The following is a 14246-nucleotide window of genomic DNA, read 5'->3' on the forward strand; positions in this document are numbered from 1 at the left end:
CTTTGCAGTGGCTTTATACTTTTACTTGAAATTCACTAGCTTTCAGAATAGGCAGGGTGTGCGGGTCAAGTTTTACACAAATCAAGTTTTACACTGGATTGTGCAACTGTAGAAGGCACTAACAGTAAAACCTGTTTCATACAGTAGTCAAATAAAAGCAGTCATTTCACATATAAAAAGGTTGGGCAAAAAAGTCCTCACTTAATATATTGTTTACTGTATTTTAATAAGTAGCATTCACCACCACTGTACAGTAATCTTTCTTCACTGTTCCTTGATTTTGAATACCTTTGGCCTATTCCATCCTCAAGGAACCTGCAACTTGATGGACTGGAACCAGCTTTGGCTTTTAAGATGCACTGTGCCATCCTGTGTGTCAGCCTTTATCCATTTGTCTCTTTCATTCATTTGATTCATATGACCTGAAAAACAAAACTGCATTCAGTTTGCTATTCTGACACATTAAAAGTTTCTTCAGTATAAGCTTATTCAGAGCTTCCTGGAAACATTCTGCAAGAGGATTTGATTGATGCTTTGTGTTTCCTTGCTGACATGATATCATTTGTTCTCTAAGTCTTTTAGTAATATGCCAGTGGAATGAATCTGGAGACTCATCATATTTTCTATTGCATAACATCATGTAGATTAGAATTGCAGTGGGAAAAGAGACAAGGTGGATGAGGTAATATCTTTCATTGGACCAACTTCTGTTAGTGAAAGAGAGAAGTTTTCAAAACGCATCTGTCATGGAAGCAAGAAGCTTTCATCTCAGCTGCAAACTAGTCTAAGAAACATGGGTGAATGCCATGCACTATAGTGCTGATTTACTGGGACCAGTTTGCTACCTGTGGAAATGTTATTCTTATTACAGCAGTGCATAGAGAACATGACTGAGACTGGGGCTCTGTTATGTTAGGTGCTTTACATTCACATGGTAAGCAACAGTCCTTGCCCTGAAAAGCTTGCAGTCTAAATGGACACAACAAGGGAGAAAGTCAATATCATTTTACAAATGTGGGGCTGAGACACAGAGGACTAGATTCACAAAAAGCCTTAGGTGCCTAAATCCAAATCAGGCCCCACTGGGATTCACAAAACTCCCGCTCTGCTGCCCCCAAATTCAATAACTCGCTAAAATCACTTGGCACCTAAATTTTTGCTGAAGAAGTTCCTAGGTACCTATGTTTCTGCCTCTGAGCAAGCGCACTGCAGCCCCACCAGCCTGAAGCGATTCACAAACTGGGGAAGGAAGATAGGCATTCTGCCTAAGTCACCTGAAAGATCTGATCCGGGAGGCATGCTCAGAGCCTGCTTACCGGATCAGGCCCCTAGAGATGATCTTACACAAAATGGCTGGGGACCAGGGGGAGGGAGAATTAGGACCTCCTTTATAACTTTTAGCTCAGTGATCAGGGTACTCACCTAGAATGTAGGAGACCTCCCAGTTCAAGTCCCTCTCCATCTGAGGGAGAAAAGGAATTTGAACTGGGATCTGCCACTTCTTTGAAGAGTGCCCTAATCAGTTGGCTATGGGATAGTCTGATGGAGGGAGGAGAGTCCCTCCATCTCTCCTGTCGAAGCTGTTCCACTATTGGACGAGAGAGAGAGAGAATGTGCCAGCATGAGAATGATTCTGTAGCCTGGTGACTAGAGCACTCAGGTGGGAGACCCAGGACCCAGCCCCCTGCATCAACGATTTAAAAAAAAAAAAAAGATTTAGCCACAGTGGAAAAGCTTCAACAGGAGAGACTGAGGGAGGTAGCTGAACTGGGGGGGGGTGTCTCCCAAGTGAGTGCTCCAACCAGTGGGCCAGAAGTAATGAGGAAGCACTCTCAGCTTCTTGCTAAAACAGTGTAGGCACCTAACCCCAAAGAGGTTTTGCAGCAGAGAATCCCATGCAGAGATAGGCACCTAAATCCAGGCTACAGGGAGGTGCCTATCTCTGAGAAAGGACCAGGGTTTAGCACACCCCCCGCAATTTGGCATCTCCCATTGGTTAGCTTAGGTGAGGAGCCACTTCCCATGCTGGCTGTTATGAGTCCCATTCTCAGGCACCCGTCTCCAGTGGCGCTGGAACATTTTTAATAGTGGGAGTGCTGAAAACCAGCGCCCTTACCCGTGTCTAACCCCTCTCCCCCAGCTGAGGCCAGGAGCAAAGCCCTGGGTGCAGGGTGGCAGCAGAGCCCCGGGCGTGGGGCTGGCAGCTGAGACCCCGGGCACGGGACTGTCAGCTGGGAGCCCGAGGGTGCTGCAGCACCCCTCACACTCCTAGTTCCTGCGCCTATGCCTGTCTCTCCCCATTCATTGTACAAGGAGCCTAGGCACCTAACTCAGGCTTTGTGAATGCCAGTGATTTTCTTGGTGCCTAAATTTCTTTATGAATCTAGCCCAGGGGGATTAAGTGATTTGCCCAAGGTTACATAGATAATCCGTGGCACATCTAGGAATTAAACCCAGATTTCCTGAGTCCCAGTCCCATGCCAGTCACAAGATCAGCTTTCATCTTGAACTCTTTTCTAAACAACCTTTTGTTTTGTTTAAATTTTTGACGACTTTAGTGCTTACATAAGTGTGTAATTTGTAAGTTTAGCGCTGAGCCTGGCATGGCCTGGGGCAGGTACTGAATCAGCATTCTAGAACAACTTTGCAAATGCGCCTCGGTTCAAACCTGCAACACACAGAACGTGAAGTTCTGGCCCCAATGAAGTCCAAGACGAACCCTGCCATGACTTCAATTGGTCAGTTTTCATCCCTAGAATCCAAGTCTTCTTGAGAAGAGGCTGACACTGCTACTGCAGTTCTATATGTTGATAAGTGGTGGCTACTGTGAGACTCTGGACAAAATCATGTCAACCCACAAGAGTGCTGGGAAACTATTTCAAAGCAACTGAGAAGACAGTTTGTTTACCCAGCTCTCCCACAGAGCAGGCAGGGATGTGAGTTTCCTAACCTACAGATGGTGAAAACGCTTTGGGGATCTTCATGTAGATGCTCCAGTGCTTACTCCTCAGTCCCCATTGCAACATGGGTCCCACTGAAGTTTTGCTCCTATTGGTTCCCTTCCTGCATTTGGGCCAAAACCCAGGTTTCTCAACTCCATCTGCCCAAACACTTCGAATGTCTGTCTTTGAAAAACATTTAAAAACAAAAGTGGAGTTCATGACAATGTAGGACGGATGGGGTGTGCAGAATATTTGTCATTGCTGAAGTTTCAAGTTCTTCAGAAATTTTATCGGAATTACTATTACCTATTACTTTTCATTTGCCATAGCTCTGTGTAGGAGAATGAAGAATAGAAATGAAAAAGGAATCTACCTTCTAAGTAGAGACAGCCCTTAAAACATGAAAATGGACTGAATTTTAAACAGGAAATAACCTTGAAGTGTCAAAAAAATGAGCTGACAAAAATATGAAGGATTTCAGCTGTTCCCTTAGTAATGTTGTATGATATCTAGAATGCAGGCATTTTTCTAGGCTGTAAGAAGAGGGGACAGAGCAAATAGGTGGGGCATAGAAATATATGCCAGGAGATGGAAGTGAGAGTTGAAGATGCCTGGCCGTAATAAGTGTTTTATGCCAAGTGTGAATCTCTCTGGTGTGTTTTCATAGTCTCCAGTAAGCGCCACTGCATATGCGTTGATGAGATTTCATGCATCATTTACCTCTTATTAAATTATTGCTATAGAGCTGGAGAAAATCTTTTAACAAAACTAACAGAAAAAATATCTGAGATGTTTCAAAGTTCTAAAGTTGTCTGGCCTCAGCCTCTAGTTTTGTATTTGCTGTATTAACAAAAACGATTAATTCCTTTTGCTTCCTTTGGAGTTTTGTCTCGGCCACACTGGTGGGGAATACAAGACCAACTTCCCTGTAACCAGAGTCCAGTGTTTAAAGTTCCACTTCCCTGGGACATGGCACCAAGAGCTCCTGGGGGAACAGATTCCCGAGCCCATCCCCATTAGCAGTTTAAATCAGGCACAGGAGCATAACATAGTTTAATGCACATGAAAACTTTCCAACTAAGCTATAAATAATTTTATAAAACCGTGTTGGAGTCCTGCCGGAGTAGTTCTTGAACACAGTTTTGTCTTGTGCTTGTGCTCTGAATAAGGAGACTCTAAGTAGGTTTTGAAGACTGCTTTGCTAAAACGTTTAAACTATGATAGCAAAAGCCATTCAGGTTTTTGTCAGTGTGGACAGGGATTTACTTTTAAAGCACACCATTCACGCTATCAGGACTATGCACCAAACATTCTGCATCTAACCATTAGCCATCCCTTTCAACTTAACACCTAGAAAACAGTAACTTTCCACATGTTTTGATAGTCAAAACAATTGTTCTCTAGACAAAGGCAAGTATGCACAAGCCTTCCCGGAGAATGGAGAAGCTAAAATGATCCCTTCCTAAGTTACAAGACACAGAATTTACTTATTTATTTTAATGTGAATTAATAGGAGAATAACCATTCCAAACCTTAAAAATCTACAAAAAAATCATATGCATGCAAGCTACGGATAAAAATGAGAGCTGTGATTCACATTAAAACCCAAACCTAAGGTAACCATATGACCCGTTTTGGCCAGGACAGTCCCCCTTTTTAAGCTCTGTCCCGGATATCATGACATTTTTGGCAAAACTTGCCATTTGTCCTATTTGCTCTTGCCAACTGATCATTAGGGACAAATGCTGAGTTTTCAAATTGCCCCCAGGGGGGCATGGAGGAATGTTGAGGGGGGTGAACAGCGACACCAGGCAGCTCAGGCAAGTAATGACACTAGATAGCTCAGGCCTGACACCAGGCAGCTCTGGTGGGCAGCCCTGTATGGAAAGGCTCAGACAGCCTGTCGCAGCGCCAGGCAGGGCTGGGGCCAATGGCGACACCAAGCAGAGCTCAGGGAGAATCTCCCTGAGTGACATCAGGTGGCTCGGGCCGGTGTCCTGTTTTCAGTTAGGGAAATATGGCCACCCTACCCAAACCATTTTCATATGATGATGTGGAAAATTAGGAAATCAATCTCTGCAGTCAGAGTCCAGACCTTGGATTGCTCTCTGTTAAGGCAAGAACAGATGGAGAAATGCCATGCCAATGGTAGCTTTTTATTCTCACCTTGTGAGTAGTACATGACCAAAGGTTGGCTGACAGTGCAAGGCTCTAGTTTAAATGAATCTTGACAAGTCTCACAAGTTTTTGACTTTCTTGAGTTAAATGCAAGCTGAAACCAACCAAAAATCGATCTGTTGGACACAAGCTGATCTAATGTGTTATTAAAAAGCTGGGTTAACTTTCTATTTGACTCCAAGGAATTTAATCTTTTGCAGATTTTTATTAACTTCTTGCTTTAAGGAACAAAACTTCACCAAGATGTGCAAATGGACATTGTGAAACTGTAAGAAAGTCTCTTCCGACTCAGGTTGGGTGACATGGATTTTTGCAGCATTTGATTCTAGGAAAGAAGGAAATTCTTGAAGAAGTACCTTGAGAATACAGAAAATTATTGGGTTGATCTCCTTTGTTGGGATCAGGGCTCAAACTTAAAATGCAGCAGAGGCTTTCCAATTGCCTTCAAGATGTGGGGGAGAAGTGGCACTGAGCAATGAGGGCTACGAGAAGAGAAAGTCCTCTAAGATGAGCCCTGACTCTCTGGGACCTATTGGAGAGGGAAGAGCGGAGCACAAACAGATTGCTTTGGCCCTTGCAAATTTCTTAAAGGTGAGTCAGCAGCACCTCATGGTCGATCATGTCAATACCACTGACAGGTCAAGCAGTATTATCATGGAGGAGCCACCACGATATGTGGCCAGTAGGAAGCAGGCTCCAAAAGCTACCAAGGCTGTCTCTGCATCAAGAGGGAGCCTGAAACCTGGCTGGAAAAGCTCCAGGATACTGAAGGATGTTGGGTGTTACTGGCCATCTCATCCATCCCACTCTCAATGATTTTTGCCACAGAAGGAGAGGTTGGCGACAGGATGGAAGCTGGAAGGATCACCAGTGCCAAGTTCCACCAGTGAAAAGTCTTAGAAGTGGCTTCCCCTACAGTCTTCAGAACCATAATCTGTGGTATTGGGCCAAACTCCACCAGGGATGGCACTCTGCTCACTTGTTTCTCCAGTTACTTGTTTTCCTTGAAGTTATAAAAAAGATTACTATACTTTTTTTCCTCCCCATAAACCTCACCACCAAATTAGAAGCTAGATGGCCTTGGGGACTAGAAATGATGCACTGACCCCTTGATCTTTAACAGGCAACCCCCAAAACAACATCTAAAGAAGAGCCCATTTGACCCCAAAATATGAGAGTTATATGATCTATTAGCTGGTGCAGTACATACTGAAAACATTATGTGCAAAGTTAAAAGCATTTGACACACACCAGCCAAAATACCATATAATTCAATTTGGTGAATAAAGTGAGAGCCATATGCTGAATGATTTTATAAAAGTCTGCCCGGTTCTCATTATTCCCCAATACTTTACTTCCCCCTTGGACATGAGCAATAACTCTGACCTTCCAGAAAATAGATTGCTTAGGTGAAACTTTTCCTCCCTTCTGGGATGGGTGAGCAGGATGCTTCTCAAAAGATATGGCTTTTTTTTTTTAATTTGAGATTAAAACAAGGCACCATGGTTTATAAGAGTCCATAAAAACTGCTGTAAATTGCTTTCTCTGCCCATTCCAAACTAAGCTGCCAAACATGCAATTTACTCAGCCTGTCTCCACGTTCAGATGCAGTATCTCTGCCCGAGATCTGCTGGGAAATAGAATATAGTATGCCTGGTTAATTTCTTGTCTCTGCGCCTGAGAAACTTCAGTCACTGGGATTTTCTCTTGCAAAAGGTTTATTGTCTAGTTTGCTTCTTTTATTTTCCAAATCAAAAACTCAGTGGCTGTTTCTCTTTGCTGATATATAGGAAACTGAGTAGCCTCACTTTCCCCACATATACTGCTGGTGAGGGAGATGATGCTTCCTTGCTAACTCTTAAAGATGTATTGTTTCAGAAGGACTTAAACTTCAAGGTTGTTTACTAGCCATCTGCTAGGTATTGCAATGATGGGCATGCTGGAAATACAAAAGATGGATTAGAAAGAGCTATTCTCATGTCCCAAGATCCTCTAGTTTGAGTGAATACCCAAAGTGGAGTTGGGGTAGAAAGGCCATAGAAACCACTTAATGATAATAGATTATTTCACTAAAACTGACCAGATGAGCAAAAGAAAATTCATGGCTGGGGTGTTGGGAAATTGCTGGGCTAACTGCCAGTTCCCTGAGACCAGCCCCCTTTCCCTTTGAAGATCTCTTCACAACAGCAAGCCTCTATTCTCACTGAGTCTGTGTTCTTTGGCACACGAGCAGGCAATGCGAGTGTAGGGGAACCTGTCCATTGGCTGTCTTGCTCCCAAATGGTTCCTGCCTGTACCTTCATGATCTTCCTTTCAGTCACCTTACAGCAGGTAGGAGCAGGTGGCCAGGTAAGCTCTTGGCCAATCAGGCTCTCCCCAGAATTCTGCCAAGCATCCTTTACTTTAATTACATGGTCCTTGCTGTATGTCCTGTGCCCTTCCCATTGTCCATGTAGTTCCACACAGAGTTCAGTTCGCAGATACCTCCTGATCTTGAGTGAGTGGGGATGGACCACGGGTTAGGCCACAGGCCCTTTTTCCCTATTGCCAAAGAAAAAGATAGGAGTGTCTGCCTAGTAGGATCAGCACCAGGGATGGAGTTATACTAGCACTTTCCAGCTATGCAGCCTGACAATGCTAAGAAGGAAATTGGGCCATAGAGTTTGCAAATCAACTCTTAAAACCTATTTTTAGATTTCCTTAAAGTACCCACTGACTCCTTAGAGAACTGAGGGCTCATCCTTGTTAATTACACTGAAGCACTCAAGAGTAAACTCTCCTTCCATGTTTCCTATTTCCCTCCCTCCTACAGCAAATGCCCCAATTCCTCTGAACTGATCCTCCGTTTCTGGAGAGAACAAATGCCTTCCCACTTCTCTAACTTTCCCATCACCTCTCCTCCCAGCACGCTCCACCTACTACTCACCCTAGGCTGTTTCCCTCTTGTCTTCATGCTATGTTCGAAATCAGTTCCATTCTTTGGTAGCCTCCCAACTCCCCTGTATGTGCATCACCATTGAACTCGCAATCCTGCTACTCCCTTGACCAATATTGTACCTAGTAGCAGAGAGAGGACTAGTCCCATGAGTGTTACACCAAACTTCAGGGTTCAGTGAGAGTTTCCTGTAGCTGGAGGTGGACTGGATCAGAACTCACTTGATGCAAGAATTCTACTTTCTGACATTCCCCTGGTGTTATCTGGACTGGTGATGTGCCGGCCTTACCTCTGGGAGCCGGCCTTACCCTGATCTGCTGTGAGAACCCCCACTCCCAGGATGTTCATGCACAGCCTTTGGCATGTAAGCTGCTCCCAGCTACATGAATGGGCACTTTTGGCCAGCCACTGCTTGGATTGTGCAACCGAATGATACTAACCAATATCTCTGGTCCCAGACACAACCCTAGGAACTTCCATCTTGCAGTATGCAGTTATGCCCGCTGGTCGCTGCGAGCTTATATAAGTTCGTCAATTTAACAAAGAAATTGATGTATAACAGCCTTGTTATCCCAAGGGGAGTCTCTGTCACGCTTCAAACCAAATGCACTGTTTCACGTAGAATAAACAAACAGAGTTCTTAACTACAAAGATAGATTTTAAGTGATTATAAGTCAAAGCATAACAAGTCGGATTTGGTCAAAAGAAATAAAAGCAAAATGCATTCTAAACTGATCTTAATACTTTCAATGCCCTTACAAACTTAGATGCTTCTCACCACAGGCTGGCTGGCTGCCATCAGCCAGGCTCTCCCCTTTGTTCAGCACTTCAGTCGCTTGGTGTGGTGTCTGTAGATGGAGTTGGAAGAGAGAGGAAGAGCATGGCAAACGTCTCTTCCTTTTATCATGTTCTTTCTTTCCTCTTGGCTTTTCCCCCTCCCCCTTCAGGGTCAAGTGAGCATTACCTCATTGCAGTCCCAAACTGACCAAAGGAAGGGGGGTGACTCACTCGAAAGTCCAACAGATCCTTTGTTGTTGCCAAGGCCAGTGTCCTTTGTTTCTGTGAGGCTGGGCTGGGTTTGTCCTATACATGCTCTGATGAGCTGTGAACTGCCTCTCTGCTCTTAGAGAGTTTTTGCCTGGGCTTGCTTTAAGTCACGAGGACACATTTTCAGCCTCTTAACTATATATATGAAATTACAACCTATACCATTACTATAACAACGATTACTGTAACATTCCCATAACAACAATGCTCACTGCATCATGAGCCTTCCGAAAACACCCAACATGACAAACTTTGCATTGGATACCACACAATCATATTATAAGGATGAACATGGGGGTGCTGGGTATTCCCCCGAGGTACAGAACATCACATACACCCACTCTGCCCTGGAAGAACTCTTCATTGACCTCTCACACTAGAATTCCCAAGAGATATGGAAAATCCATTCAAAACAGACAGTTCCCAGCATTAACCACCTGGAAACCAGCCAGCTTCTGAAGGGTTAACTATTTTTGTACTAACCTCTTAGCTTACAGACTTAAAAGTCTAAATTGATATCCCCTTGTGATGTGGGGTTTTTTATGGTTTGGCAAACACAGGGACTTTTTTCATCTGTTTTATATGTGCTTCAGCTAAAACGCAAATGAAATTGCTGCCACGCTGTCCCTAAGGTTCCCGAGGGTAGGAACATTTTTCACCATGTACCCTATCTGTTAATTTTATTAAATTATTTGTAATTATTTCAGAGTCTACTTATATTAGAAAACTATCTTACTGGAAAAATAATACTTTCTGTTACAAAGAGAATCTTGACATTTAATATAAGACATTGTTAAATTAGTTGAAGGGAGGATGTGAAAAGAAGCCAGCCTACATTTAAAGGAAATAAAGGAAAACTGTATAAAAAATACAGAATTGGATAAGGTTTCTTTTTAAAGCACAGCTCCCCAAAATGTTATATTCAGACTATGAAGTCACACACTGTTTAATCATACATTTGTACAGAATCACAGGGTATGATCCTTTACCCAAATACCGCTGAAATATGGACAAAGTATATTGATTTGTTCCTAGAATGTGGGATATTAGGCACTAAATAAGGTAGAGATGGCCACCCTACCTGTAAACATGAACTGTTATTTCCTCTAAACTATCTGTATTAGGATTATTGAAGTCAATCAATATTAAAATGATTTAAATGTGACACGGATAGAAATAAAGCAACATGTGATGCAAGGACAGATCATCCCAAAATCTTACTGAATTTTATATCCATAGTCATTGGGTGTCTTATTGGAATGCCATGGGCTCTTTAAGGGAAGTGAAAACTAGTGGCTAAATGCTGCCTTCAGTGGCCTCTGGATGTGTACATTTGAGGGCTGACTGATCAGGAGACACTTTCAGTCTAAACTGCTGAATGGTTTGTATGCAGAATGGTAGGTTTGTGGGTCATTCCTGTTTCAAAGATGATTCGTCCCCATCCCTCCCCCACAAAAATCACAGAATGTTAGAAGTAGATGCTGACCACCTCCCCCTAAAAGAAACAAAAAACCGCCCATGGGCCTGATCCAGGTATCAGAAGGATCAACCCCAGGATAGAAGAGGGGCCACTCAGCTCACATGTACATTTTATAGTGCAAGGGTATGGTTTGTTGTTTTTAAAGTCCATGAGATCCAGACCACTGGCCAATCACCAGCTCCCCACTCATTGTGACATGTTGTTTAATTTAATCCAGGCTGGAGAAGTGAGTCTGCCTGCAGGAGTTATGTCACTCTGAGGACCTTTAACATTGCTTTTTAAAAATTCTAATTTCATATCCTCTATATATCTTATCACACACTGTGCACTGAATGAGGGAGGGAAAAATAGTAGGTGGTGATCATGTAACTAAAGACGGCATCATGAGGCACATGCAAAAGGGAGCCAAATTAAGACTGCACAGGCACCCTTAATTCCTTGCATTTTGAGTGCTTGACTTTGCAACCTTAACATTCTTTTAATATAGATTTGTGTGTGTGTTTTCTTATGGTTTTAAAAAAGCAAAATGAAAAAAAGAAACTCCATCATGGATCATCAGCAGGGTAGATAACCTTCAGTTCCATCACACAGACCTAAGCTAAACGGAGTGACTGGTAGCAATGATAGACTGTTATCCTCTACGTGGAGCAGTCACTAAAGGGGGGATGAGACACATGTTTTGCCAGTGGATTTCACAGCTATATCTTGATAGCAGAGGAACGTAGAGACTCAGGACTCCAAGGTTCAGTTCTAGGTTCTCTGCTCTAGTGGTTACAGATGCTTCTTTGTGCCCCGAGCTTGTCTTTGTCCCCTCTGCTCCTATCAACTCCCTCATCCCAGCTCCAGCCCCTCCCCACATAGTCCTATCCACCCTCCCATATGCATCCCTGCTCCCTGGCTCCTGACACTGTCCTTTTCTGTTCTTATCCACTATCCCCTAGCTCCTGCCCACCCTGGTTCCTGTTTCCCTTTGGCTCCTGCAACATCCTTTCGCCCCCTCTCCCCCCATTTTTCACCCCTCTGAATTCCAGTGTGCCTGCTACATCCTTACCTTTCTTACTGGCTGGGCCCCAACAGAGGGAGCATCACATATAAAATATATAAATGTATTTTTCGAAAATACGCTGCATTCCCCTTTTACCCTGGTTATCAGAGGCACTCAGAACACATTTGTAAAGATTCTTGTGTTATATTTTAATACATATTTGCTGGTCACCTATTTAATTATACTCAGCTGTCTAAAAACCAACAACATACTCTCTCTCTCTCTCTCTCTAAAAATCAGTGGGCCAAATTCTTGCCCAGTGTAGCTCCACAAAAGTCAATGAAGTTACGTTGGGGATGAATTTGGCCCTACAACTCTAACTACTGAAACAGCTGATTGGCATTCACATGTCATTTACGAAGGCATGAAATAAAAAAGGCATCTAATAACAGATGTGGAGGCCATTGGCATAAGCAAACATTTGAAGTTGAAACAGATGGAACAGGAAGAAGCCAAGAACAATAAAACCATAATCAAACATATCTACATTTTATTTAGGCCAGATAAATTTATTAAAAGCAAGTCTTACCAGTAATAGTTATGTGACCCTCTTTAGGGGCACACTGGGTTTCCTGTAACTGGATCTCTGAGCTCACATCAACCTTGCTTCCAGATAACTGTAAATAAGCTTTAAGAGAGGCAGGTACCTTGACTGTAATAGAGCCTGTTATAAATTAAAATGAAAGACATGAATGTTAATATCCAAGACAAAGCATGCAAACAGAGAGTGGGCCTCCGCTATTCTACTCTTTTCTGAGCTTAGATGGGAGAGAGAGTCCTATTTTTGCTCAAGAATCTTCAGAGATGCTGGTTTCTTTTCTTGCCTCCAGGAGGATAAAGAGCACTCCTGTGGACACACGGACTCTCATTTACTGCAACCAGAAGACTGTGCAGCAGTATACACCATCAATACAAACAGCTATTTTCTGAGATATCTTCCCCTTACAGCATAGAGCTAGCACTTCACATCCATTGAGAAGATGTGGCCTCACAGTTGATTCTAGCTTGGGGTATAAATTGCTGTCTATTCCACAGCTATTGTGAATTACGTTTTACAGATGATCTGTTAGCAAAATCACAACAGCTTCAGTAATCTGCACTACCACACCTTGAGATTAAAAACTGGAAGTCTGGCCTCTACTGGAACAGCAATCCTGAAGTACTTTCCCTAAATGTGGGCCTCCTGTTGGGTTGCAGCTAATAGCTGAGCCATCCAGTTACCAGTCTTAGGCATATTTGAACTAGTTAGATCAAGGATCTTCAGTACCTATGCTCTGTGCATGATGGCAAAAAACAAAAAAACACACACATTTTCTGAATAAAGGTTTTTTATTTTCAGCCTGATTCCTGCTTTTGCTTAGCAAAAATTTTCATTTTTATATAGCTACATATATACTGTAGGTCCAACTCAGAACATAACTAGTACTTTACTACACTATTTATATATCAGTCCTCCAAAGTAATATCTATGATGCTACCTGTACAAGAAAATGCAAACAATAGACATATAGGGCCTGATACTATCCCTACTCCACACAGCACAAGACAGTCAGAAAGCTACCCTAATAAGGCTGCTGGGGATTCCCCTGGTGCATGGGAATCCCGGGGTGGTATATCCTCAGCTCTATATCTTTGGTTCCTGACCCTCCCTAGAGGACCACAACTAACAGCATAATTCAGGCTGGCATAAATTATGATGGGCACAGAAGAACCAGCCAGATCAGGGGAATGGAAAGATGGCTCACAGACACTTTTTCTCCATTGTCATGTCCTGGCTGGTCAGATTCAATGATCTAGCCCATAAAACCTGACAAACACTCAGTTATTTTGACATTACAGGCCAGGTTCTGCTCCACTGATGTCAACAGTTATTCTGGATTTACATTGGTGTAACTGAGAGCAGAGTTTGTCCTGTTTTATCTTTGTCTTCACTGGTACAGATGTCAGAGTATGTTTTGAACATCAGTTTAATTTTTTTTTCTTTATAACACTTATGAAACACATTTCCCTCTCTTGATGGTTAAACATTAATGTGAGTTATTGGAAGTAATTCCACACCTGGTTAGACAGTAATGTAAAGATAGTTCTTCCCACACAGGAGATGGAGTGGCTAGTGCAAGACAATAAAAGATAGCACACAGGAATTAATTCAGTACCTTTCTTTCCTCTCTTGCTGAACACTGCATTCCTACAGGACATACTCCCCATTTCAGGGATAACAGGGGAGGTTTATCCAAAGACAAATGACCACACAGAAACACTGGGAGAGTGCAAAGGCATAACAGAAATGAGAATGAAGAGTACTGTATAACGGCTTTTGCAAATGCATTACACAATATTGTAACACAAAACACCTGCAAGGCATGAATGTTTTTACTATAACAGGACCTTTAGGTCTGTGCTCTTTCAAATGGCAAAGGGGTGAATCCAGCTTTTGAAGGATGATGTTTTAACAACTAAAGCTGTGATAAGTAAGTAAGTAGATAGCAGAAATTAGGGGAGTAATTAGCTCATTTAACAACATGTCCATGGGCTGGGGCATGTGTCATCTCTCTGGCTCTGCCTTCCCTTGCGTTGCTGCTTTGCCATTTTAATTTCAGGGTCTCCACACACAGTAAT

The 14246-nt window shown here is 42.9% G+C and overlaps 1 protein-coding gene across 1 annotated transcript in view; it reads right to left on the reverse strand.

Moving 5' to 3' along the window:
- Positions 1–207: 207 nt before the first annotated feature.
- Positions 208–14246, reverse strand: part of FAM185A (family with sequence similarity 185 member A) — a 77418-nt gene continuing 63379 nt past the window's right edge. Inside the window, exons 7-8 of the mRNA XM_073328557.1 lie at positions 12157–12291; positions 208–422 (exon numbers count right to left, since the gene is read on the reverse strand). Of these exons, the coding sequence (XP_073184658.1) occupies positions 307–422; positions 12157–12291 (251 nt within the window). The 3' untranslated portion in view covers positions 208–306. The remainder of the gene's footprint in view (positions 423–12156; positions 12292–14246) is intronic.

Source organism: Lepidochelys kempii, chromosome 1 (assembly GCF_965140265.1).
Source record: "Lepidochelys kempii isolate rLepKem1 chromosome 1, rLepKem1.hap2, whole genome shotgun sequence".
Classification (NCBI taxonomy): Eukaryota; Metazoa; Chordata; order Testudines; family Cheloniidae; genus Lepidochelys; species Lepidochelys kempii.